Source organism: Pyxicephalus adspersus, chromosome 7 (assembly GCF_032062135.1).
Source record: "Pyxicephalus adspersus chromosome 7, UCB_Pads_2.0, whole genome shotgun sequence".
Classification (NCBI taxonomy): domain Eukaryota; kingdom Metazoa; phylum Chordata; class Amphibia; order Anura; family Pyxicephalidae; genus Pyxicephalus; species Pyxicephalus adspersus.
In genome coordinates, this window is record NC_092864.1 from 66,563,375 (window position 1) to 66,591,073 (window position 27,699).

Below are 27,699 nucleotides of genomic sequence, written 5' to 3' on the forward strand. Positions count from 1 at the left end.
TAACTGTTACCAACACTGTTATTCGGCCCTCCCCTCAGGCACGTTGTCTTGGCATCACCTTTGACTCGGCCCTCTCATTTACCCCCCATATTCAGAACATTTCCAGGTCCTGTCACTTTCACCTACGCAACATTTCCAAAATCCGCCCCTACCTGTCCCCTGAGACCACCAAACTCCTTGTACACGCTCTTATCATTTCTCGTCTGGACTACTGTAACCTCCTCCTCTCTGGTATTCCACTAACACGACTCTCTCCTCTACAATCTATCATGAATGCTGCAGCCAGACTCATCCATCCTTCCCTCCGCTCCTCTTCCGCTACATCTCTTTGTAGTTCTCTCCATTGGCTTCCATTTCACCTGAGAATCAAATTCAAGCTCCTGTGCTTTGCCTTCAAATCCCTACACAGGTATTGTCCCACTTACAGTTCTGACCTGGTAAAAAAATACTCCCCTGCCGCTCTCTCCGCTCCTCCAGTCACCTACTAATGACTTCCTCACTCATAACCTTCTCACACGCATGGCTCCAAGACTTTTCTAGAGCTGTCCCAACTCTCTGCCTCATCCTATTTGGCTTACTCCTTTTTTCTGCTCATTTAAAGTATGTAACATAACCCATCTTTTCAAACTTGCCTACCGGTCTCCTTCTGTCTCCTAAACCCTCACTACTTCCCACCACTACATATCTCCGATCCTATTGTGTACTGCTCCCCCCACCTCCTAGATTGTAAGCTCTTCTGGCCAGGGTCCTCTCCTCCTCCTGCGTCACTGTCTGTATCTGTCATTTGCAACCCCTATTTAATTGTACAGTGCTGCGTAATATGTTGGTGCTATATAAATCCTGTGTAATAAGAATAATACCTGTATAAAATGTGTATAGGACTTCCTACTATGGGAATATGTGTTGCCATGTATAAACATGGGTGGCTTCGCATTGCCATGCTGATCCCATTTATTACCTTGAATGGGGCAGTGTTATAGATGTATGTAGCTGTGTGTTGTAAAAATGAACTGCCATGCAATTCATAAGTGGGAACGTCAGACATTGCTCACTATGCAATGTTGAATATCCGTGCATATTGTATAGTCCGTAAAGCGCCATGAACTGCACTGCACATTGTGGGAATGAAGCTTAGATGCTAATAAAACAATTCAGCATTTTAGGAAACAAAAACAAAAAAAACTTTGCAGGTTGTGACACTTCTTGGAGGTGTCAGTGATGCATGCTGGGAGAACTGGGTGCTCACAATTCAAGAGAATGGGCTCAGCACAGTGCAGAGTGCCATTAGCACTTCCAAGATGCAGCAGTGCAGCAAGTTGATCTATAATTTGTAAGGCTGTGTACACATGTCAGATGATTATCGCTCGAGACAAAAGATTGTGTTTGTCTCAGGTGAGAACAGTTGCCCAATGTCATTCATGGATCAATCAGGATGGATCCATGAATGACCAATGGGGAGCGACCGCTATACAAGTCAATGGAGAAGAGCACAACTGGGGGCTTCCGGCCCATTCTTCCCCCTCTCCATAGAATAGGCCCGGTGCTGTGTGTACAGCACTCATTCATCTGTCACTCTCTATAGAAAATTGAAAGTGTGTACGCAGCCTTACTAATAGCTCCTGGTTATCATATTCAGTGTGCCAGGGGCATCTAATTTATATTGCTTGTTCTGTGTACCACAAAAAGGCCGTTATGTTTTCTTTTTTAGTTTTTTATTTATAACATATTATAAAATGGGTTTCAAATGTTTTCTCCTGGGAAGTGGTGATAGAAAGAAAATATTATTGGTAATATATTTGTAACTAAACCTTTCCTTTACCTATGTATAGCAAAGCAATGGGTTCACTTTAATGCCAGTCCCAGCTGCTACTTACTGTATATTCACATTCCATTCACCCACCTGACTTTCCATTCATTGCATTCCGGAAACTAACCTGTTATGACTTTTGTATGACGTGTGTTTTACCCCCCCATGTGATAGTGCTGGTAGTGGGAACAAGAACCCCTAATTCAGTTCACATCTGCTATGATTGGCGATGAGAGCCGAGGACTGCGCACTCCTCCATGTGACAGTACAGTGCCAATCCCCATAGCTGTCACATGCTTCTCCATACCTGGAAGTACAGAGTATCCTAATGAGTGAATAGAGCAGCAGGAAAGTAAAGCATAAGTGAGTGTGTGCTGCTGGGGATGAATTAATAAACCTTCTTGAACAAAGCTCTGAAACCTCAAAAAGGGTCTGATTTATTAAAGCTCTACAGGGCTGGAAAGGATACACTTGTGTAGGTTAACCTGGGTGATCCATCAAACCTGGAATGGATTTCTTCATTTGCTGGCATTTTTTTTAAATCCTGGACCAGATCCATTTCAGGTTTGCCGGATCACTCAGCTTCACTGATGAAAGTGTATCCTCTCCAGCCTCAGAGGGCTTTAATAAATCAGGCCCCATGAATTAGGTCAGGAAGAAATCTACTCTGACAGTGATACACAGGTTGCTGTTGATGTTCTCCTTCTGCAGATTTATTTTAATTTTGGATAAAGAAAAACAGCTGCTCCCTATTAGTACAACAAATATCTAGTCTGCCACATCCCCAAACTTTGAACAAAGCAAAAAAAACCACAAGTGGGACTTTTTTAGGCAGCTAAACAGGTACTCCACAAAATACTTATTAAATTTCTCAGTGTTGTAGTTTTTATTGTTCTTATTAAAAACGATAAAAACCATAACAAAATCTCATATAGGTACTTGGGTAACAGAGCAGTAAACGTTGGATCTCTGGAAGAACAATGTCTCTACGCGTTTCGCAGAAACAATGTCCACTTCATTAGGAGGTCTAGAGAATTTCCCCCATTCTCCTGCTCCAAGTTCAGTGCATGATATAGATGTTAAATTTATAAGGGTCCCAAATATCAGGGAAACGGATCACCTGACAGCCAAACCTTGGAGTTTCATGTATATGGAGCTTTGTATATCAAAATTCATGTATAAATAATTGGCGCTCAACCCTTATTCATACGTCTTATAAATCAAATTGCAGACTCAACTATCTTCCAATGGCTCTGGTCTCTTCTCTAAGGACCCCATATGATGTCAAGAAAACAAAATGTCAGGTTTAACTGCTGTTTATGTCACTGCTGGGGATCGGCACACTTTTTTTTGTTCTTAAAACCTGTTGTCAGTGGTCTTCAAATGAGAGAAATTCTACCTCAAGTAATTGTGAAATGTCCACCACTAAATCTTGTGAAGAAAAATTTGTGAATAAATCTGCCTATGTTCTTTACTGCTCATTTTTAGCATTGCTAAGCTATTATTATTGATAATAAACAGGATTTCTATAGCACCACCATATTGCCAATGCAGTGTACAATATATAGGGGTTGCAAATGACAGACAATACAGACAGTGACACAGAAGGAGGAGAGCACCCTGCCCTGAAGATATTTTTACTTTACATAGAGGGGTAGACAACCCTTCTAAATAAGTTAAAATGTGTTTTTTTTTAACCAGCACCCCCTTTTTTTTTTTTAACCACCACCCCTTTAAGTCTTGATTGCTGCGGTGATCAAGACTTAAAGCGTACCTAAACTCAGAAATTTCACTTTACATAAAAGTGTAGACAACCCTTTTATGTTAGGTGAGAATTCAGTTTTTTTTGTGCAACACTTTTTTTTTTTTAATAAAAAAAAAAGTGCAGCACTGCCCCTTGATTCTCGACCGCCTAGGCGATAGAGAATAAATTGGAGCAGAAAGTGTTCTAGGAGGTTCTTGGGTGCTCCTCCTTTGCATGCTCGAGCATCTCGGGCATGCGCAGAAGGAGCCTTTTCGTGGGGGAAAAAAATTTGTCTCATGCAGGTGCAGTGGGATCAGGAATTTTTTTTTTCATCCTACGTCACCTGATCTCGTGCCCGGGTCGAGTAACGTAGGAAGAAGAACCAGGAAGAAAAGGGGAAGATGGCGCCGCCCGGAGTGCTGGCCCGCGGACGGATGCCGGGATGACGCAGGACAGGATGCAAGAGACCTCCGGAGAGATCGGACTGCCCTGCGGGATTGAAGGTATGTGAATTTTTTTTTTGTTTTAGGGACCATTGGGTTTGGTTCCTCTTTAATGGGAGCACAGAGCCTCCTGGAATACCTACGTCACACGTCCTGGGAGGCTCTGGCAGCTCCTTCTGCGCATGCCCTAATCTCGGGCATGCCCAGGGGCCATTTTTCCACCAAGGGAAAGGAGATGCTCACGCATGCACAGTGCAGGATCGGGTGATGGAGAAAGAAGACAGAAGATAAGAAAGAAGATGGTGGCACCCGGCAGCGGGAAAAAGCGCCGGAAAGAAGAGGAATTTCAGGACAAGGCAGGACCGTATAATGGGAAGGACCAGTGCCAGCGAGGGATCTGCGGAATCGAAGGTAAGTGTAATTTTTTGATTTTTAGTTTAGTTCCGTTTTAAGCTATGTGACAGAATTAGTTAATGTTTACTTCAGGATAACAGTATTGACGGAACATCTTTTGGTGTTAGCACTGGGTTCTTCTCACAAGCACTGGTAGGGTATAATCGGTAAATCATTTTCTGGGGAACCAATGTTGTAATGCGCCCCTCATACACCAGCAATGTAACCTTTAGTATCTTCCACGCACTTGTTTTTTTTGCCCTATTTACAGTTATCTGTGATGCAATTTTATTCTTTTATATGCCTCCCTTCTATGTATTTCCTTCTCTCTATACATTTGGGAAACTTCGGCTCAAGCTGGATAAAATATTTACCGGTACTTATGTCTTATGTACTGACTTAGGTGTACTGACTCTTGGTATTTTTTATCTTGAGTTGAAGCAGAACATGCAGTAAATTTATAAAATGGCATTATCGTGGGTGGCAGCAACTTCCTGTGATTAACGGAAGGGGATGTGGGACGATGCAGTGTTGATAAACAGGATATATTATGCTAAAGCTCTCTGTAGATAATACCTCCAATTTGTGAAACCAAATTATAACTGCCATAAATTCCCAAGAAATTACAGTGTATTAAAAGAAGATTACCAATCATTGAATCCAGACAATGTATATAAAAGAGCTCTATAAAAATTAGTCTATGTAAATATCTTTATTAATGTGTGTTATTATTTTAAAAAGCCTGTTTCTCATGTATAGTTTGAGTTATAAATCTTGTTTTACACTACACAGTGCAGTCCTTAACCCAGAAATTTTTTTAAGTCGGGTGGGAATAAATTGTAGGCGGGTGGAAGCCCATGAATTGTGACCCAACGCTTCAGTAACCACCCAAAAACAGCCGGGTGGTTGCTGAAAAGTGCTGGGTGGTGCACCCAGCTAAAATAGGCTGGGGAGAACACTGCAGTGGCAATCTCTCCTGAGCCTAGCTCTCACCTGGCTTTAAATATTGCTGTATCCCTATGTGGCTGATGAACTATAATCAACTGTGAACAGAATTTTGATATTCAACTGCCAATTTATAAAAGCTGGACTCCAGTCCTCTCTATTTGCACATACATTGATAGTCTTCTGTGCTGAAAGCAATAACCCGTTTCCCTGCACACTGGTACTTCAACATAACAAACATTAGGAACATTAGGTATCTTGAGCCCCACTCTTATTCCCCCACTATTATTCGTCCCACTCTTTTCTGTTTTGCCTGTTCTGACCCTCTCTTGTTAGCTACCTGTTTTCTGTATTGTCAGTTATTTCATTCCAGCTTCATGTGTGGGCATTTTCTAGAGTGGTCTGCATGAAAATGCAGTGTACCTGTGAATGGCTGTGTGCTGTTACATTGTGAGAGAGGAAGTGCTGTGAGTTAAGTTTCTCCAGTACTTGCTGAAAAGTATTATTTTGCTGTCATGTCTATTTCACAAAGATTTCTTATACTCCTATATTAACTGCAACTGATGTGCCTGCACAGACATAATACAGAGTAGCTGAGGGTTAAAATTTCTTGTGCTGTCAGCAGTGGCGGAGGAGAACTTGTAACAAAGGTTAGTGATAAACTTGCTGACTAGCTCAGAACAATGTATGGTGTTAGAGAGAACCAGCTCGCAGACCCCCTGATTGGTCACTGATCACAGAATCTGGAAGATATTTTGTATTCCCTCCCGGCTCCCAAGCATAGATCTTTTGCAGTCCATGTAATTCACAGAGCAAGCTAGGTAAAAGTACCATGGGATACGAAATGGGGGGAATGGAAAGTTTGAAGATACTTTAAAGGTGCTGACTAAAGTTCAGCTTTACACTGTGTATGTATATATATATATATACTGTGTGTAATATACATTCCCTGCAGGTTAACCTTCCAGGTGCATGAATTGAATGTAATAGTGAATGATTAAAAGATTGTTTGCTTATACCTTACTGTAATCTAATTAACTATTAAAATTAAAAAAAGTCTTTAGATTCAGTTTATTGTAGTGACAAAAAGTACACTAAAGTACATAAATACAAATGTAAAATTCAAATAAAATATAAAAGTTACACGTCATAAAAGAAACATAGAGTTGCCTAACGCATGATAAAAATACTAGTGATCTAGTGAGCAATATCTCACACTGGTTTGGGTACAGGTGGGCTGGAAGGGGGGCCCTTCCACATATACTGTTCTAGAAGTACAATTGCATTTTCATTAAATTTAGATTGAAGTAAGAACAACTAGATTTTTAGCTAGACAGTATTGACAAATATGAAATACTAGCTTTAAACATGCTGCTTTTCAGCAACATCTTCAACATGTTTTTCCCGTGTGTTTCTCTAATTCATCTTTATGTTACTGTGCAACACAATTGATAAATGACCTTCAGGGTCCTTTCAGACTTGGGGTTGAGTGCGGCATTCTGCCACAGACTCCATTGTAGTCCCAACCACTCCTATTCAAGGGAATGGGAGCAGATGGGAAACATTTTGTGCAAGCATTTGCACTGGGTTGCTGTGGATTGCGGTGTGGTTCCGGAAAGCTACAAGGTTGCTTTTCCTACTCTGGAGGAAGAGCCACAATACAGCCACAACTGCATACAAACACAAGTATGAAAAGGTGCCTCACTATATGCTTACTGTTGTGTATTTTCCGCCATTTTCATTGCAGTGTTTTCTTCTCCTAGGTTTTTATTGGGGAAAAGATAGAGGGGTATTGTATTAACCCAACTGATTTATCTGATGAGATCCTGCTACACATTCTTAGCTACGTTCCAAGTACAGATTTAATCCTTAATGTGAGGAAGACATGCCGCAAATTTGCAAATCTGTGTATTGACAAGAGCCTTACCCACAAAGTCAATCTTCATAAAGTCTACCAGGTAAGTCGGTTTGTTGAATTTAACGTGTTATTAGCAAAATTTATTTTATTTACCTGTTCAAGAACAAATCTTTTTCTACTAATTTTGGGTAAAGGTTTAATTGTTTATTAGATTTTTATCAACCCTGAGTATATTATACATCAAACAAAAAGAAATACAATAACATCGGGAGTACATAAGATAAAGGTCTCAGCTTCAGAACAACAGACTTTGTGGAGTTTACATGAGATTAAGTCATATACATGATACTCTTTAGTAGTATTGGTTTTTATATAGTCTGATATACAGAGGACTGGTCTGGCTGCAATGATGCTGACACTCTGAATGCCTTCTTTAAATCCTCAATCAAGAATCTAAATAGCATGACCAACAACGTGCTGAAGAAATTTTCTTCAGCACCAAGTCAACTAATACTAACATCTCCCACGGGTCAGAATTTACAACCGTCTTCAAAGAGTCCTAAGAAATCTTGATACCTTTGCCACCATGTCATCTACTCCCTACAACTTATTTTTTATAGGTTGCTTGATAGATCTCAATATCCCCTGAAGAAGCCCAGTAGGGCGAAACATGGAGGGGTGTGAGACTTACGATTTCTCTACAAACGCTGTCCAGTATTATTATTATTATTATTATTATTATTATTAATAAACAGGATTTATATAGCGCCAACATATTACGCAGCGCTGTACATTAAATAGGGATTGCAAATGACAGACTAATACAGACAGTGATACAGGAGGAGAGGACCCTGCCCCGAAGAGCTTACAATCTAGTAGGTGGGGGAATTTCACACACAATAGGATGGGAGATATGTAGTGGTGGGAAGTAGTGGTAGTTTCAATTGACAGAAGAAGACGGTTAGGCAAGTTTGAAAAAATGGGTTTGAGCGCTCTTTTAAATGAGCAGAAAGTAGGAGCAAGCCGAATAGGACGAGGAAGACCATTCCAGAGAGTTGAGGCAGCTCTAGAGAAGTCTTGTAACCGTGCGTGTGATGAGGTTATGAGTGAGGAAGTCATTAGTAGGTCATTGGAGGAGCGGAGAGAGCGGCAGGGGGAGTATTTTTTAACCATGTCAGAAATGTAAGTGGGACAATAACTGTGTAGGGATTTGAAGGCAAAGCACAGGAGCTTAAATTTGATTCTAAGGTGAAAAGGAAGCCAATGGAGAGAACTACAAAGAGATGCAGCGGAGGAGGAGCGGAGGGAAGGATGGATGAGTCTGGCTGCAGCATTCATAATAGATTGTAGAGGAGAGAGTCGGGTTAGTGGAATACCAGAGAGGAGGAGGGTACAGTAGTCCAGACGGGAAATGATAAGAGCATGTACAAGGAGTTTGGTGGTCTCAGGGGACAGGTAGGGGCGGATTTTGGAGATGTTACGTAGATGAAAGTGACAGGACCTGGAAATGTTCTGAATATGGGGGGTAAATGAGAGGACCAAGTCAAAGGTGACACCAAGACAACGTGCCTGAGGGGAGGGCCAAATAACAGTGTTGTTAACAGTTAGATATATGTCAGGGGGAGATTTGGAATTTGAGGGGGGGATGATGATGAGTTCTGTTTTATCCAGGTTGAGTTTCAGGAATCGGTCAGACATCCATGAGGAGATGGCTGACGGGCAGCATGAGACCTTATCCAGGACTGAGGGAGACAGGTCAGGGGTGGACAGATAAATTTGAGTGTCATCAGCATACAGATGGTACTGTAAGCCAAAGGAGGATATGAGACTACCCAGAGAGGAGGTGTATGGTATGGTATTCCTTATGGTTATATGGACACCTATACTACTAAGAAGTATATTACCTTTGCCATCTTGTCATCTACTCCTTACAACTTCTTTGTTATAGGTTGCATGATAGACCTCAAAATCCCCTGAAGAAGCCCAGTAGGGCGAAACATGTCGGGCTCTGAGACTCACGATTTCTCTACAAACACTGTCAAGTATGGTATCCCTTATGGTTATATGGACTATAAGGACACCTATACTACTAAGAAGTATCATGTTTTGTACTTGGTCTCAATTAAGCTCCACAGTCTTTTCTGGAGCCGTATATCTTATATACTCTGTGTTTATCAATACAAAATTTGCTTAAAAACCCCTTCTGCTTTTTCTTTTTTTTCCATTTCCTTTTTCTAATACTAAGGTTCTGGCAATCACATTTAGATTTTTTATACCTGTAGTACTGGATGATCCAGTTGTTATCATTGCTTGGCTGGGTTATAGAGATGAGAATACATGAATACGGAGTACATGATCAGCTAATCAACATTCACACACAGGATTATGTGTAATAAGCTGTTGACTGCTGCTTTCTTTGTGACTCATTTCTCTGCAGAATCTGCTTTTTATAGTTCCTCTTTTTTCCCAGTGTAACTCCTACAGTTATCACTGCCTGCAGCAATGCTGACAGGATGTAAGGCTAGTAACTGACTGGTCTGGAAAATGTTAGTATGTTTTTTTCTGTTTTTAAGTTTGATTTACTCAACCCATTTAACATTTCTTTTTTATTTTGTTTTAGGCCCATGATGAACAAGTGAAACAAATGCTAAGAGTAATATGTAGGGAAATTGTTGAGTTAGACATAGGTGGGTGCTACTGGCTCTCCTCCCCAACAGTTGACATAATATCACGGTGTATTAAGCTCACCAGACTAGATATGGAAGGCTGTTCAGTTACATCCTTGCGTCTTTCTAAAATTCTGTCAGAACTTCATCATTTGCGTTCGTTGTCCGTTGATATCAATGCGGGATTTGATGCTGGAAAACTAAGTAGCGAATGCAAAGCAACCCTCAGTCATCTGGAGGAACTGAAACAAACTGTCTTTGTACCATCCTATGGAGTTGTGCCATGCTGCACGAGTCTTAAAAGGCTTCTCCTCTATTTTGAAGTCTTGGACAGGACACGGGAAGGAACAATAATGTCTGGGCAGCTAATGGTTGGAGAAAGCAACGTACCCCATTACCAAAATTTGAGGCTGTTCTATGCCCGTCTTGCACCTGGTTATATAAATGAGGAAGTTGTTCGATTGTATTTAGCTGTGCTTAGTGACCGGACACCAGAGAATCTTAGATCTTTTCTCATATCAGTCCCAGGTAGCTTAGCAGAAAGCAGAGCTACCAAAAATTTGCTTGAGTCAATGGCGAAGAATGTCTCTTTAGAGGCATTTCAGTTGCCTAAATATTGGTTAAATGGATCTTCCTTACTTCAGCACATGAAATTTAGTTGCCCATCATACTTAAATTTCAGTGGTTGTATGATTTCTGGTGAACAACTTACACAGAGGATTTTAAATGGTGGAAAAGACTGTAAAAGCCTTGTCAGTTTAAATCTAAAAGGCTGTGCCTTATGTCTCATTCCCAACTCAATGTCGAGAAAACCTGAAGATGATATAGATAGCTCAATTTTGGACAATTTAATATTTGCCTGTTCCAATCTTACACACTTGAATCTTTCATCGGCACACCATCACAGTTCAGAGACTTCAGGAAAGCATCTGTGTGAGATTTTAACACAACTAAAAAACTTACATTCTCTGTCTTTGCCGGTGTGTGCGGTGGCTTACAATTGCACATCACAGCCTACTCCCAGTACTGCACCCCCTATGTTTGGCAAAAAGGTTCGCATAGGGTCAAAAACTTGTTCAAAACTACCTGAAGAGCAAAATATGTCTAAGCAATGTTCTGTCTTCTGGAAACTTCTAAAGGGGACCCCTGTCTTGAGAAACTTGGAATTTATTGGTTCAAACTTTTATTCTGTTATGCCTCGGAATGATCCAGCAATACGCAACATTTACCCACCGTGCAAACGTTCCCATGCTGTAGGGGATGCAGAGGTTGCAGCAATCAGCCAGCTTAAATATTTAGAAAACCTTACACTTGCACAGCTTCCAGGACTACTTACAGGTTCCTGCCTAGTGAACATTGGCATAAGCTGTCAGCAACTGTGTAGTTTATCACTTGCAAATATTGGTATGATGGGCAAAGTAATGTACATGCCTTCACTGTGTGAGATGTTGACACACTGCAAATGTTTGAAGGATCTAAGGTAAGAGTTAATATGCATAATTGACGCTAAAGGGGTCTGTTAAGATATGTGATGATAGATTTAAAGTGTAAACTTTCTTTTTGCTAAAAACAAAATCTTCACCCTAAATCAATGTTGACCTTAAATCTATTGCTATTGTGTAGACTATCACTTTTTTATTTTATTTAATGGTAAGTTACAATATCCTACCTGCAATATTCAAATACCCAGTTTTATCCCTAATAATATCAAAATCAGAAATAATTTTACAATTGGGGATCCAGTTTTTATTGCAATGCTTACACTTGTGTTCCAGGAAGCCCCCTTCCCAAATTGAGTTCTTTTATTAGGTGAAAAATATGCCACCCAAAAATTGTAGCCTTTATCTGAACACCATATCCATCAGGAAGTGTATGCAGACTTTTAATTTTAGTTGAAGGTGCAGTTTACAATCTCCCATGCATTGAGGCCCTCCCAATGCAGGGGTTAAATGCTCGTTTTTGTCTAGAGAAGTAAAATGTGCCTTTACTTACCTTATTACCTTACTCCCATAGGAGCCTCCTCTGTGTATGCAATCCCCCACAGCCTTTTTATTAAGGTGCTCTGTATTGCAATTTTAGATGGATGAAATGTAATACCTTAACAGTGTTGGACATCACACTAACATATAAATGGTGATATTTCTTTTGTTAAATTCCCAAAATTGCACCCCTTGCAGTGAAAAAATACGGGGGCTCCACTATGTGCTGCAAAAAGGAAGAAAGCTAAAAACTCAATGGTGATCACCGGTTATCATTTTAAATAGGAAAAGTAGTTACATTTCTGTTGATGGATTTCATGGAAACTGTTCATAGATTTCAGAGGAAAACATAGTGATTATGGAGGGTGCTTAAACCTAACTAGAGTATCTTGTTGTGAAAAGGAAAAGTACAAAAAAGACTGGGAGTACCCCGACGCGTTTCGCATTAGGCTTTCTCAGGGAATGTGTGGAGGTACTTATAAATATAGGAGAGGGGATAGAGTAGGCCTGTGTTTTGTAGAGCTATTTCCTCCAAAGGTTTTTTTTCAATATAATTACTTCTTGTCGCAAAGAAACGACCAGTCTTTTTTCTGCTTCTCCTTTTCACTTCATGTATACCTGGGGGCCGGCACTAACAAACTTAAATGCAAGGTAGGATTAGGATCATAGTTCTTTTGGCATATTCAGTATTTTGTTGCCTCCAACTACCTCTAAACTCCCCTTCCTAGTACTATTCTTTTCATGGTGCAACCCCTGAAGGGAGTTCTATGACAACCTAGGCTCATCTGAAGCGGAGCAGTGCTGCAGGGTTGAATTGAGTGCCTGGGGGGCAGCTTATATCCCCAAATGAGAAACCCTCACTAATTATACCACCACTACTAGTGTATTGTAACCTGTCCATGTTCTTTTATTTGCCCTTACAAAAAAAGAATACATAGGGAATTACATAGTCAAAAATATAGCAGTTTACCAGACAAACCTCATTCAGATTACTACATGCTGCGTTGGAGACTTGAGTATAGAAGGATGAACAGGCAAATACTTTTCTATCATAGTTTAAAAGAAAAGGGTAGCATATTACCATTTTACATACTGTATATACTAGAGTAGATTTTTGAGAGCTGAATATGCCATTAGAAAAAGAATGTCGGTTTATAATTGGGTCACACCATTGTTTGGTGCTGTCACCACAAAAAGTGTATAACAAACTCCTGCTGTCTGAGACATTAGATTGTTACACACTTTACATGAGAACACCGACATCTACTGGTGGCCAGCAATATTGCACAAAAAATAATTTAAGAGCAAGTGACCCATAATAACCAACTTAAAATTACAATACTTTACCCTGTAAAAATGGGGTGAAAACGATAAACATACGGAGTCCATGAAATTTTATTTTACTTATTTAAGTAAATTTTACATTTTTTTTTATCTTGTTAAATCACACGACTTGAATCCAATTGAAAATCTATGGAAAGATCTGAATCAGATTAAAAAATCAGATCAAAAAACAGATTTTATAGAAGAGGCTGGCGTAACCTTCAAGATTTGAAGACATTTTGTGTGGAAGAATGAACCAAAATCACACCTAAGCAATGCATGCAACTAGATACTTTATACAGGAAGCATCTTCAAACAACCATTACTGATCAAGGCTTTTTTACTAAGTATTAAATACTTTTCAGTAAGTGTGTTCAGTACTTTTTCCCCATGCTTTTCCACTTTATTACACATAAATTAATCAATCGCCTTATATGTTATGTGTGGATTACTGTTCCTGAGTTGTTACATCTGGTGTACATTTCATGTCAATAGCCCCATTAGAAATATGTTCAATATTTCCCCTGCTGTGTGTGTAATACATTTATAGAACACATGCACATTGTTTTTAACCTACTACAAGCACAAAAGAATAACTATTGATTTGCCAGTAATATAGTATGCTCCTGATGTGAACATGCAAACATGTGGTATCAACCCTACCTACTTAATTTCTGATGGTTCACAAAAAACACAAACTTCTCCTTGGGGAGAGCAAAAAAAAAAAGTACTTTGAAGTATATTTTTAAATATTTAGCAGATGAAAAGGGAGCAAAAAAAAGTTCATTGTTAGGATTTGCATACATTTAAAGGGACGATGCTTTTCTTCCTTGCAACATTCACATAACATTAATTCTTCTTCTGCATATCTTATATTGCAAAATGGGTTTTGTCTTTGTACAGTTCATATATATTTTTGTCTCCTAACACAGGTGTAAATTCTTTATAAGTGATGTACCTACAAATTAAGGCATGTCCTCTTTGTACATATGGGTTTTAGTACTCAGAAGGACAGTGTATGATGAACACATTTATTCAACATATAGTTCTAAATATAATCTTGACAATCTCTTAATTGAGCTTTAAGTCAATCGGTCTAGTATCAAATATGTCTATACAGACAAAAAACCAAAGGATATTATTAGTGTGGTTGAATTCTTTAGGTAAATCCTTGTTTTCCAACGCGTTTCACACATAAAAATGTAGGTCAGATTACAGAAGTGATAACTTTGTGCATGTCCGTGTTTACATATATACCAAATCAGTTTGGATGTACTTTTAAAGAGATTTGGCATGGATGTCCTTGGAAGAGAAGGGCAGTTTGAATAGGTAATAAATTCTCTTCCTTCCTCCTCCAAGGGACAAACATTCTTTTTAGACCTGACCCCCCTGACTTCACTCAATGCGGCATGGTGTTGATGCCTTTATTACCTTATTTGAACTGACCTCCTCCTAAAAGAACACCCATGCCAAATCTCTTTGATTGTACATCCAAACTGATTTGGGACATCACACCCTTTTATTTCATTATGTATTTCATGCACATTTAAATTGTCTGTTTACACATGTAACCTGTGGCGTATGTTATCACTGGCATTGTAATTTTTACATATACATATTTCTTTACCTAGCTGGCTTGAATTTCTAAATTTCCTGAGGAAGCCGTGTGTAAAATGCCTTGGCAAACCAGCATTTACCTAAAGAACCCAACGCCACTGATGTTATCCTTTGGTTATTTGTCTGTATGGACATATTTGATAGTGGGCTGATGGACTTAAAGCTCAATTAAGAGATTGACAACATTGTATTTAGGATCATATGTTCAATAAACGTGTTCATCATACAATTTTTTTTAATAAAATAAAAATATTTTTAATAAAAACCCACCAGTATTGGGCCACAAGTCTCTTTTGTCCCTCCTTATCCCAGTTGTGTACTTTTCAGATTTGAAAATAAATATAAATGTGGTTTCTGTGTTTTACATGAGCAATATGTAGTGAACCAGAGTAGTATCAAAAAATGATTTGCAAGCCTCTTTTTACTTTCTAAAAATAAGTCATTCCGATATTTTTTTTTACATTTGTGTGCTCTTATACCTTCTGTATTAGGAGGGTTTTGAACTCATAGTAATTCACCATAAACTGACAAATGTTCCTGTTATTTTTACAGACTAGAGCAACCCTATTTTCCAGCTAACGAGAAGTTCTTCCAGGCTCTTAGCCATTGCTCACTTCTTCAACGTTTGTGCATTATTTCTCGCAATGGAAACATTCAGGCTGAAGCATTGATTTCATTTCTACACAAATGCAGAGAGGTAGTCATGTGTCATCTGTTCACAGGAGAAACCTTGACAAGTTGCAAGAGTTTACAGCATGGCATTATACAAAGGTATGTAAGTAATACCGTACAGTAAATTTATCATTTAGTTATACAGATGTCAAAGGGTCTGTTATATAAAAAATATTCACTTGTTTTTGTTTAAAGTTGTGTAATAAAATAACACATGAGCCAGGAACATCTAGAAAAAAATGGGGGATGAGGAGGGTAAGAGAGGTAGGAGTATACACATACAAAATGTAATTGTTTAATTGTAGACATCTTCATATCCTTACTTAATCACATATAAAACTTGAGAGAAGTAAGAAAAGGTTACAATAGAACTACGGTAACAATAAATGCCCATACAGAGCGAATGATTACAAACCATTGGAAGATGTAAAAGGGGTAAGGATAACCATAAAAAGAAAAAAAAATGGGGTACAGCAAGGAACAGAAAACAAAAAAAGGGGTTTTGTAAGGTGGAGAAGGAAAAGAAGGGGGGGTTATGGAAGGTGGAGGAGAAAAGAGACTCCTACCAAGGAAAACCAATTTTTAGCCTAAGTAAGAAAAAAATCTCCTATTCCTAAAAATCGATTTTTAGTCCACAAGCTAAACTGTTATCACATTCAAGGACAAACTCTCTATTATTCCATAAAAGAGTTAAGAGGGCGTGAAGGAAAGGTATATGTTGATTCCATTTCTGACCTTTCCAGACTGAAATGTAAAAGGATAATGAGGGGCATAAATTTGCAGGGCATATTCTGGAGAAAATCCACAGAATGGGGTCTATTGCCACAGGAGAACATGATTGGGTCCATTGGGGTTTTGGACCTGGCATAGTACATTGGGCCAGTAAGCCAATATGGCCTGCTTTATAATAATGCAGGAGATTGGGAACAACAGTCACCCAAGTGTTTTTAGGGTGTATAGTGTATTGCAAACAATTATGTGTCGTTACACAGCGCTGTACATTAATTAAGGGGTGCAAATGACAGACCGATACAGACAGTGACACAGGAGGAGGAGAGGACCCTGCCCAGAAAAGCTTACAGTCTAAGAGGTGGGGGAAGCAGCACACAGTAGGAGGGGGGATATGGAATGTTGGTTAAGTAGTGAGGGTTATAAGAGACAGAAGCAGATGAGTAGGCAAATTTGAAAAGATGGGTTTTGAGTGCACCTTTTAAATGAGCAAAAGGTAGGAGCAAGCCAAATAGGATGTGGAAGACCATTCCAGAGAGTCGGGTAGCTCTAGAAAAGTCTTGGAGCCGTGCGTATGGAGAGGTTATGGGAGAGGAAGTCATTAGAAAAGAGTTGAGAGCGGCTAGAGGAGTAATTTTCTATCCGTGCAGAAAGGTAAGTGGGACAAGATCTGTGGAGGGATTTGAAGGCAAAGCACTGGATATGAATTGGCTTCTAAGGTGAAATAAAAGATAATGAAGATAACTACAAAGAGATGCAGCAGAAGAGGAGCGGAGGGAAGGATGGATGAGTCTGGCTGCAGCATTCATAAAGATTGTGGAGGAGAGAGTCGAGTTAGTGGAATACCAGAGAGGAGGAGGTTTCAGTAGTCCAGACGAGAGCCTAAGTGGTCTCTGGGGACAGGTAGGGGTGGATTTTGGAGATGTTGCACTGGTGAATGTGACAGGACCTGGAAATGTACTGAATATGGGGACAAAAGAAGAGAGCATTATCGAAGGTGATGCCAAGACAATGTGCCTGAAGGGAGGAATGAGTAACAGTGTTATAAACAGTTAGAAATATGTCAGAGAGATTTTGAATTTGAGGAGGGGGGGGGGGATGATGAGTTCCGTTTTATCCAGGTTGAGTTTCAGAATCTATGATGAGATGGCTGACAGGCAGCATGAAACCTTATCCAGGACTAAGGGAGACAAGTCAGGGGTGGACAGATAGATTTGAGTGTCATCAGCATACAGAAAAGAGGACCGGTCCAAGGACTGACCCTTGGGGAACACAACAGGGAGGAGAGTGGGAGAGGAGGAATTACCATTAAAAGAAACTTGAAAGGAGCGGTCAGACAGATAGGAAGCAACCCAAGAGAGAGCAGTGTCACTGATACCAATGGAGCGCATGATTTGAAAGAGAAGGGAGTGATCAACAGTGTCAAAAGCAGAATGTCAGAAACCCATAATTTTATCATACTCATGTACGTAACTGAACGTTAAGTGAAGGGCAAAATATATGTAATTTATCTAACTTACTTGACATAGTCTTAATGTACCCAAACAATAATTTTTAATATTATTACCTTTTTTTTTTTACACAGAAGAAAGATCTAGGAGAATGAGGAGGTTGCCTTGAGACTTAGCTCTGTGGAGGTCATTGACCACTTTAGTAAGGGCTGTTTCGGGCAGCTCGAAAGCCAACTGGAGGGGGCCAAGGAGAGAGTGGGTGTTCAGGTAGTCGGTGAGTCTTTTATGGAGAAGGCGTTTAAAAAGTTTGAAAACATATGGGAGAAGGGAGATAAGACAGTTTCTTCTTCAAAATAGGGAGAATAATGACATATTTAAAAGCGGAGGGGTAAATACCAGTATAAAGTAAGAGGTTGAACAGTTCGAGGGCCAGGCGGAGAAGTGGGCAAAGAGTAGATCAGAGGGAATTCGGTCAAGTTGACAGGTAGTAGATGAGATATCTGTGATTGAGTTTGTTGACCTGCACAACTTCTATTCCTAATAAATTGATTCTAGCTCTTGCTGTTTTTATATCATTTAAAAATATATATATTTATAATATTCATTTTAGGCTTTCTTTATGCCCTCAAACTTGCCCAAAAAAATTGAATATGAATATAAAACAATCCATGAGACTTTATTCACCAGTTATGAAATAAAGAAGTGAGGTTAATATTCAGTAGACTCAAATTTACATAAGGTTCATTTTAATATTAGCATACATAAGCATTGCAAAAGCTATAGTTATGCAAACTTAATTTAAAATTCAAACAAAAACTACTTTAAATTCCATATAATATACATGGATTTCAGAAATCTTTGAAAATTTAAATGTGTCAGAGTTCACTATGTGCAAGTGCACTACAAATTACAGTTGTGAATTCCCAGGGTAACTAGTTGGAAAAAGGCAGTTAGAAATGCATGAAGAAAAAAAATCTTTTGTTTGTGCATAACTTTCTGCACAGCATTTCTGAATTTTACTCAGCAGTAAGTAAAGTCTTTAATGTGTTCTGATGTGGCTTCCACAGCACTGTGCATTTAAGTGTATTCCTCCTTCCCAAACTAGATCTTCTCCTCTGAGACTTCACTTATCACATCAATCACTTCAATACCTTTTAATCTATGATTCTGCTGGTCTTCTTTGATCCTTGCAGTCCTCCTGCAGTTCACAGGCTTTCAGAGTGGACCCACTGGACCCTGCTGGAGGCAAAGAGAGTGCCTTTGGTTCCACAGACCAGAGAGGAGAATATAGCTGCATGAATGTACACTTTGTTATATATATAGATGCTTAGTTTCTTCTAGTTTTATGTATATGCTTTCAAATTGGATTAGAATACCTAAAAATACCAGTTTACCAGTAATAATCACTACAACAAGATGAATAACTCTGAAAATGTTCTTAGAAATCACCTTTTTTCCGTGGATTCCTTGCCGATAAAAGGCTTAAGAAAAGCAGCCGGTGAAACTCTTATCTCTCTCTTCTCAGTTGGGAAGCTGCTATCTACTAATCTGAGGGTATGATTGCCTATTTGACTTTTCCCTGTCAGTGGGCAGCTACATTATCATTAGAGCAAGGGGTGAATAATGAATCCTGCATGTAGAAAACTTTTCTATATCAACTCTCTAAAATGGGAATTCCAGAGAAGTTTTTGTGTTATTTCCTGTTTTTTTTTCCCTGGCAGGAAGTGAAGGGAAATCTCTCCATACTTAAACAGTAGAAATGGGATTTTAACATTTCCCTACCATAGCTAAATAATACAAGGTAAATGGTCCTATCATTGTACCCCAAGGTTCACTCTTAAGACCTTTACTTTTTTGTTGCTGCTTGTATACAATATAGTGTTTGGAATAAAAGTACCATTTTTGTGTTTGCTGGCTTAACATTAACATGCAATGCAAATGGTTGTAAAGCGAGCAAGATACTTTTTTTTCCTATTTTTTTTTTTTAAGGTATGGGCATATAGAGGACTGAGATAAGAAGTTAAATAGGGGACATTTGATACTGGAATTCAAGATACAAGTCTTGAAAACCTCTTAAGCAGGGGGTAGTAAAGCCAAAAAGTTTTTTTTTGGTTTTTGCTGGAAAATGTAACCAATAAAGTCTCCATAAAACAGTACAGTTTTAGAGCATTTTTGGCAGTTGCTTAAGACCATAAGACTAATAGGATCTCAACACATTTATCACTACCGATAATTCAGGAGGTTTGTAAATGGAGCATAATCTAAAGCACTGAGATCAAATACTATATGAATTTGCATATTCCAACCTTATATATTGCATTTAAAATGTCTGAAGCTAGTCACCAGGTGCTATGATTACCAGTAATGTGGTCTAAACCCCAATTAAGGAATTTAATTATTACCTTTTAAGCAGACTAGATACAGTGTTTTATATTTAATCCTACTTTGTGGACAGACTTCAAGGGAAAATAAAATGACCGTAAACAACTGCTTTTAAAGTGGACCGTGGATTAACTGTGTGCAAACTGTCATGAAGATCAGAGGACTCCTGGTTGTATTTGTATATTTAGGGGAATATGGGGTCATATTCTTATATTTGGGGGAAGTATGGACATTTATCAAGTGCCTTATCAGTAACTCTGGAAGAAAATTAAGCGTGGGCTTCATGTGTCAAACTATATGGATATAGTGCTTAGTTTGCCCTGCAGGCAAGTTGTAAAAGGTGCAGAATTGATGGCCAAAAGTACAATCAATAGAAAGGAGGGTGGCAGAAGTCTAGAAGTGGCACGTATTATAGGAAACAATAAAGATTATGTGGGTTATGTAAGAGTAAGGTGCTAGGTACTCTTGCAGGCACATATTACAGACCAGTCCTTGACTAACTGGCCATTGTACTACCATACAGACAAGTAGAAGCATGGTTTTGGCCTACTAACCCCTACCTGGTTGGGTTCCAGAGACTGGGGACCTATTTCAACAACTGCCTACCAAGTATGCATAGTAAGACTTCAGGTCTAACTTCTGTCCCCTACTTCCCATGTACCTTGCTGTTGGTTTGGGAATCTAAGTAAGCTTCAGGATTTCAATAAGCATGGGGGACTTGCTAAGCACTGCAGAGCTCTATGGAGGTTTTTTCTTCAGATGAAGCGGTTTTATTCATGAAACGCATTGAGCAAAAATATAATGAGGTTATCATATTATTGAGAGGAGACACAAGGAAGGTATTGTATGATTTGTTTAATAATGACTTCTATGGATATCAAATGGTATGAGATGGATAGCAAATGTTGTGATAAAATATAACCTCATTAGGTTGCAGGTTTTCAGAATGCTGTGGGTTCAGTGTGGGAATATTTTTTTTTTTATTTATAGAATAAAGTTATCCAAGGATATACCTGCCACGTCCCATTTTACTATTCAACAGGGACAGATACAATTTTATTTTTATGGCATGCATCTTCAAAGAAAAAAGATCCAAATATAAAACACAAAATATTTTTATTTTTTAAATATCATTTTAAAAGAACATCAATAATAGTGTAATAAAGTGTATTCAAAAGTAACATAGTATAAAAACAATAGCTTAGATCTACACCTAATGAGGTTATTTTTTTTATCACAACATTTGCTAACTGTCTCATACCATTTAAAATCCATATAAGTCATTATTATATAAATCATACAATGATTCCTTGTGTCTCCTCTCAATATGATAACTTCATAATATTGTTCTCAATTCGTTTCACGGATAAAACCGCTTCATCAGGAGTTAAGGATGGAGATTGTTCTTTTTGGATCTGATTTCACCTTCAAATTATATGATAATCTTAAGGATACACTTATGTTTGCCGCATGCAAATATAGTACTGGATAATTTTGTTAAATTCATGAACAGATAATATGATTTCAGTTTAATTTGTTCAAGTAAGTTTTAACTTTTTGGACTTTGAAAATCAGATGATGTTTTAGGTCACAATCATGTACAAATTTAGAAAATGGTAAAGGGTTCACAAACTTTTAAGCATCCCTGTATATGTTCTTGGCCTTGCTCTGAAAAACGATCGGTTTTCCAAATCTATAGTTGTAATTGCTCTTTTCAGGAAGGAAACGTGCCACACTTGTCCTATGGGACCCTATCACACTATTTTCAGCACACTTATCAGTACAGTTTCGGAGCTGGATAAAAATGTGTATGTGTGTATGTATATGTATATTTATAATTATTTTTATGTGTAAAAATCATAAAAAACAGTTTTACCTAATAAACATTTTATCTGAAATGGCTGCATGGCTACAAGAGAACTGCAGGTTTATTAATAATATTGTGAGCCTTTTTCTGTAGAAGTACACTTGATTCATATCTGCAGCAATCTGACAGATCTGCAGTGAAACCACTAGCATGTGGCCAGGCCGCTTCATTACCAGAAAGGTTGCCTTGAGACAACCTGCTGTTTTTCCAGAGGCAGCCCTGCAGAACTGCTATGTTGCCATAGAGATTTGTATTTGTATTACTAGAGTGTTGCTGGGACTTCTACTGGAGTAGGTTATACTGCAATGTCTAGCAAAAAGACAATAGCAAGACTATTATGGCATTTTTAACATTATATAAAAGAGTGGAAGTACTTGGAGCTAGACAGCTTATCATTTCCCTTGTAAGGTCTAAAAGTAAGGCTGGGTACACACATGCAATAATTGTTGTTGAAAAGGATCGTGAAAGATCCTTTCTAAGGACAAAAGCTTGCACGATGCATGAACGAGTGTTGTACATATAGCTCCATTCTACTCTATGGAGAGCTGAGGGGGAGAATGACGGAGCGGCACCCCGCTGCGCTCTCTCCCCTTCACTCAATACGGTCGTTCCTCGTCTGTGGATCCGCCAGGGCGGTCGTATGAATGACTAGCGCTGTACACATGCCAGATTCTCGTCCGATATTAGCCCGGAGGCGATTATCAGGTGAGAATCATCTGACGTGTGTACATAGCCTAAGCAAATATACATTTCTGTTTTGGATAATAGTAAATATTTACTACATTAGCAATAAGCAGCTATCCTGCATAACTGAAGAATAGGAGGATTTTCCCCCACTCACCCACCAAGGACAATTCCCCCTTACCATCTAGCTCGCTCATTTTCTATTCTGCACTACTCTCTTAATTTTGTTCCCATTAACTGGTTTTCATAAAGCCACCATCGGCTTCTCTTTTTTCTGTTATACAAATTCCGCATTCAAACCCCCGTTCTCTTTTCTCCTTCTTTACCCCTTCTTTTAGAAAGTTCTCTCTTAATCCTGGTCCTTTTCACAATTTTTACATTCATTCTAAGTCTGGGAATTCGCGACATTAGGTATGCATCAGTAATTGTTCTGTTAAAAACAAAAAACGCATTAATATCACTTCTATTCCAAGAACTAACCCTTCCTGAGCTTTGTAGAATGCATATTATGAATGTAATAAACTGATCGGTGTTCATGGTTTTTTCACTTCTACTGTCACCACTATATTGTTTAGTGTTATGTTACAGAACCTGGTTCATGTTTGCTGCCTCTTCTTCCACTATATTTTCCTAAATGGTTTCTACTTCATTTATACATCTGGAAAAAAAATAATGGTGATGAGGTATGCATTTCATTACCCGAGTATTGTGGTTTGCAGCCCATTACTCTTTTATCTTCCTTGTCTGTTTTGCATATTTTGAAGCCCACTGAATCCAGATTTTCTCCTCCCTTAGAAACAATAGATATCTACTATCCCTGAGGCTTTGCCTCTCAATTCTGTAGGAAAACCTCCCCCCGTTAGTCATTTATTTCCTTTCTGATAATTCCACAAGTGTGGGCAACTTTAGTATTCCTAATAAACCTTTGTGAATGGAGGTCATTAATTCCTAGATGCCAAGGGCACATTTAGCAGCTTTGGCTAAATTTGCAATGTGTCTATGACTGAATACTATTGAACTAACATTTGTATATTTTTAGGCTTTTTGGTACAGTGTCTGTTTTTGTTTATTATTAATATTATTATTATTATTATTAGTAGTAGTAGTAATAAAACCTAAATACAATCAATCTTTTGTAGTAATGTTTGTAATACTTGAATGTGACAATTTCAATATTAGGGTCACTGTATTCATTATTACAATCAGGCTGTACAGTCTTTGTACAATCAGATCTAAATTCATATAGAAAATATACATAGAATTTCACTACATAGTTATTGGTGGATCTGTTGATCCAGACCAGTGTTTCTCAATCAGGGTTCCTCCGGAGGTTGCTGGGGGTTCCATAAGCAATCTGTGAATTTAACTGATATCATTCATTTTTTGTAAGTATGACATTCTTCCTACTGGCCAGCAATGTAAAAGGCATTCTTCCTACTGATCACAACACTAATATACTGTGAGTTGTGGATATAGTAATTAAAGCAGGTGATTAATATTAAAATTAGTGTTAACTAATACATATATGGCGCTAACATATTAGACAGCACTTTACTTTGTCATATAACTAACTGTCACTTAAGGGGGCTCACAGTCTAATGTAAGTACTGATACATTGGTAAACATACAGTATATACTGAGATTTGTTTTCCCTCAATGTGCCATTAAAAAAAGAATCTTGGTTTATACTCCAGTCATATCAGTAGATGGCTTGTGTTGTTATGTAATGTAAAGTATGTAACAAATTGTTGCCACTGGAAAAATTTACATGAGGAAACGGCGCCATCTACTGGTGGCTGACAACCATGCAGAATTTATCATTTAAAGCGGACCTGTCACATCACATCACATAGGCAGCTATGCATATCCGCTTACATCACATACCCCAGGAGGCTGCGAGCTGCAGCTTCTGTGCGTGTCCAAGGTAGGACATGAAAGTGTTGTTTTGTTTTAAAAGCAAGTGACCAAACTCAAAAGTACAAAGTATATTAACCTGTAAAAATGGGAGGAAAATGAAGATTGAGGCCATGTAATTCTTTCCCCTTTTTAAATAAATGTTTTCAAGATAATTCCATGAATGTATCATGTTCATTTTATTGGCATTTCTGTTAATATCTTTTGGCCACATTTAGTGCCCTAGATTTATACTTAAGTCAAAGCATTTTCATATATTTTCTTCAGGTACCTTAGTTTATATTTGAATCAGTTTATATTTGAGTATATACGGTTGTGTTCAGAATAATAGCAGTGTGTTTAAAAAAGCGAACAAAGCTTATTTTGTTGTTAATTTTTTACAAAAAGTAAAAAAGGAATAAAGCACACTGCTATTATTCTGAACACAACTATACCTACATCTTTCCTTTCAAAATAATATGTACCAGAAACATTACACCCTGGTCAGGTTGTTTAATTCTTACTACTGAAGAGACTAGATGGAAATATCCATCCATCCATATCACTGGATCAAACCTTTCCATTGAAATTTACATGATTTGCAATACTAATAATATTTGATTATGTTTTAGCAGTGGGGAGTTCAAAGAGGGTGGGTATGACTATTTTGCATTAGAAAGATTGTCCTCTTCAATATATATCAAAAATGTTTTCATTATTTTTAATTTTTTTATTACCATATTTCTGCATTCAGTGGAAAAAGTGATTTTTTTTTTTTTGTTTTTATATCTGAGAAAGCTTTAATTTGTAAAAATTAAAATTTAGATTCACTTCTGTTGCATTAGGACCCACAAAAGGCTCACAAAGTTCACAAGGACCTGCACTAAAACACCTGAATCTTCTTGTTGCAGAAAAAGTGACATGAAGTTATCAGCAATTGTGTTCCATGCGTTTTATATTACAAATTCATAACATGCATTACACATATCTACATGTATCAATAGTGTGTGTACAGAACGATGGTCACATATGCTGTACTTGATATCCATGTAGCATCATTGCATTGTAATATGACTTTAGCTTTAGTTCCTTGTTAAAGCGTACCTAAACTCAACATTTTCACTTTACATAAAAGGGTAGACAACCCTAATATGTAAAGGGAATGTATAAGTTAAAAAAAAAGGTGCAGCACCTCCCCTTTCAGTATTAGGCGATCAAGACTGAATGGAAACACAGAGCCTGTTGGGATACCTAGGTCATTCATCCCGGGAGGCTCTGGGTGCTCCTTCTGCGCATGCCCTAATCTCGGACATGTACAGAAGAACATTTTTTCTGTTGAGGGAAAGAGATGCCGATCTCACGTAAGAGCAGTGAGATTGGATCTCTTTTTTTCCCCCCTTTTACGGCAGGCTACGTCACCCGATCTTGCACTTGCACAGTCCGAGATCAGGTGACGTGCTAGGAAGACCGAGGAAGAAGGAGGAAGGGAAAATGAAGATGGCGGCGCCCGGTGCTTCCTCCGGGATGAACAGGAATTCCAGGATGACACGAGACCGGATCACGGGAAGGATCAGCGCCATCAAGGGACCTGCAAGATAAAAGGTAAGTGTCATTTTTTGTTTTCGGTTTTGTTCCGCTTTAAGAGTGGTTCTTTGGTGATCTTAAATAGATTGGTGGCTTCCTTGGCAAGCTACAGTGACTCTCTAAAAAAGTATTTCCTAAGGAACATGCAGCATTTGTGTTCAGAAAACATGACAGGTTGCCAATTTTTCAGACAAGCAAAATATGTTTGTTGGTAGGAATCTGCTTTGTTCCAGATATTTAAGTAACTTCCAGCAGATATGTATTTATATTATCATTTTTTAGTTTTTAAAATAAGAATATATTATGGATGCTTGATAATAATAATGGGTAAAAAAAACTTACATTACCCGTTCTCATTTTCGATCACTCCATGATATATAATACATCACCATACCACCTTCAGATTTCAATTTTCAAAGCTTTTTGAACCTGTTGGTGCCTAGGAAGAAGTTTTAGGGAGCAATATCTTATTACATTTTCTGTATGTGGAACTGGAAAAAGAAAACAGTATGTGTAGAGTGTGCTCTGTTTGGGGTGACTTATTTTCAAAGAAGAACCAATAGATATTATGGAAAGGAAATATTTATTTACAGCTTGGGATATTATATACATATTATTTACAAAAAAAAAGGAAAGCAAGTAAAGGGTATCTAGGAATAGGAGAAGCAAAAGAAAGGGGTCTAGCTCTATAACTAACACATGGTAATCTGCAAGTCCAGAACAAATCACATTGTTGATTCATCATTGGTGAAGTCTTGCTCAAGAGGTCACACAGTTTGTCCTTGTTACAGGCTTGAAATTTGTTACCACAGACCCCTGCCCCCTCCAGAAGTAACTAAGTTTGGGTAGGAAATACCACCAGGTGGTCAAACTGGCCAATGTGTTAATGATCCCCAGGCATCCACTTATGGAAGATCAATCATTGCCTATGCACAGCAATTCATTTATGGTTGTTTTTGGTTTGCATCAGTTTCAAGAGAGGCTAATTGTCGTATCTCATAACCTTAACAAACTGCCAACATCCCCGTGTAAAGTAGCAAAGGGGTATTTTAGGTGGGACTTTTAAAGCAGTGTATACACCATTATTTGTTATTATTATAAAAATCAGAATTTTATTATTACAAATGATAAAATTACAAACAACAGATAGTAACATTTTCTGTGAAGCCTTCATATACCAAAGAGGGCAAAATATTCAAGTTAAAAACACAGTGCTTACAATACCAATATAACCCAGGTGGGTACAAATTATTTGATATGCTAAAGTAATCCAGTATTCCTAATCCAACGCATTTCGCTGATATATTCCGCTTCCTCAGGGATTGGTTTGTACATACATTAGATATGAAAGCACTATAGCATAACCTAAAAAAGAAAGAAAAAACACCATTAGCTTTTTTAATTTATGTAATACAAAACAAAATATTTTAAAAAAACAGGCTTGTACATACCATCAAATTCAGTAAGTTGGTACAACTTAACCCAACAAAGGAATCAGGACAAAGGGTGGAGGGAAACCATGGTTTGAAGGAATGCTCAATTCAACAAGGACAATCCAAAAAGACACCAAAGATTTCAAAACCACCGCAAGATGGCAACAGCTGTAAAAAGTGTACATACATATGTGTCTAAATATATATGTATATAGAATGTCAATAAAAT

The 27,699-nt window shown here is 38.2% G+C and overlaps 1 protein-coding gene across 1 annotated transcript in view; it reads left to right on the plus strand.

The window, feature by feature from the left end:
* Positions 1–27,699, plus strand: part of FBXL18 (F-box and leucine rich repeat protein 18) — a 31,440-nt gene that overhangs the window by 1,023 nt on the left and 2,718 nt on the right. The window contains exons 2-4 of the mRNA XM_072418830.1: positions 7,096–7,290; positions 9,811–11,336; positions 15,328–15,546. Of these exons, the coding sequence (XP_072274931.1) occupies positions 7,096–7,290; positions 9,811–11,336; positions 15,328–15,546 (1,940 nt within the window). The remainder of the gene's footprint in view (positions 1–7,095; positions 7,291–9,810; positions 11,337–15,327; positions 15,547–27,699) is intronic.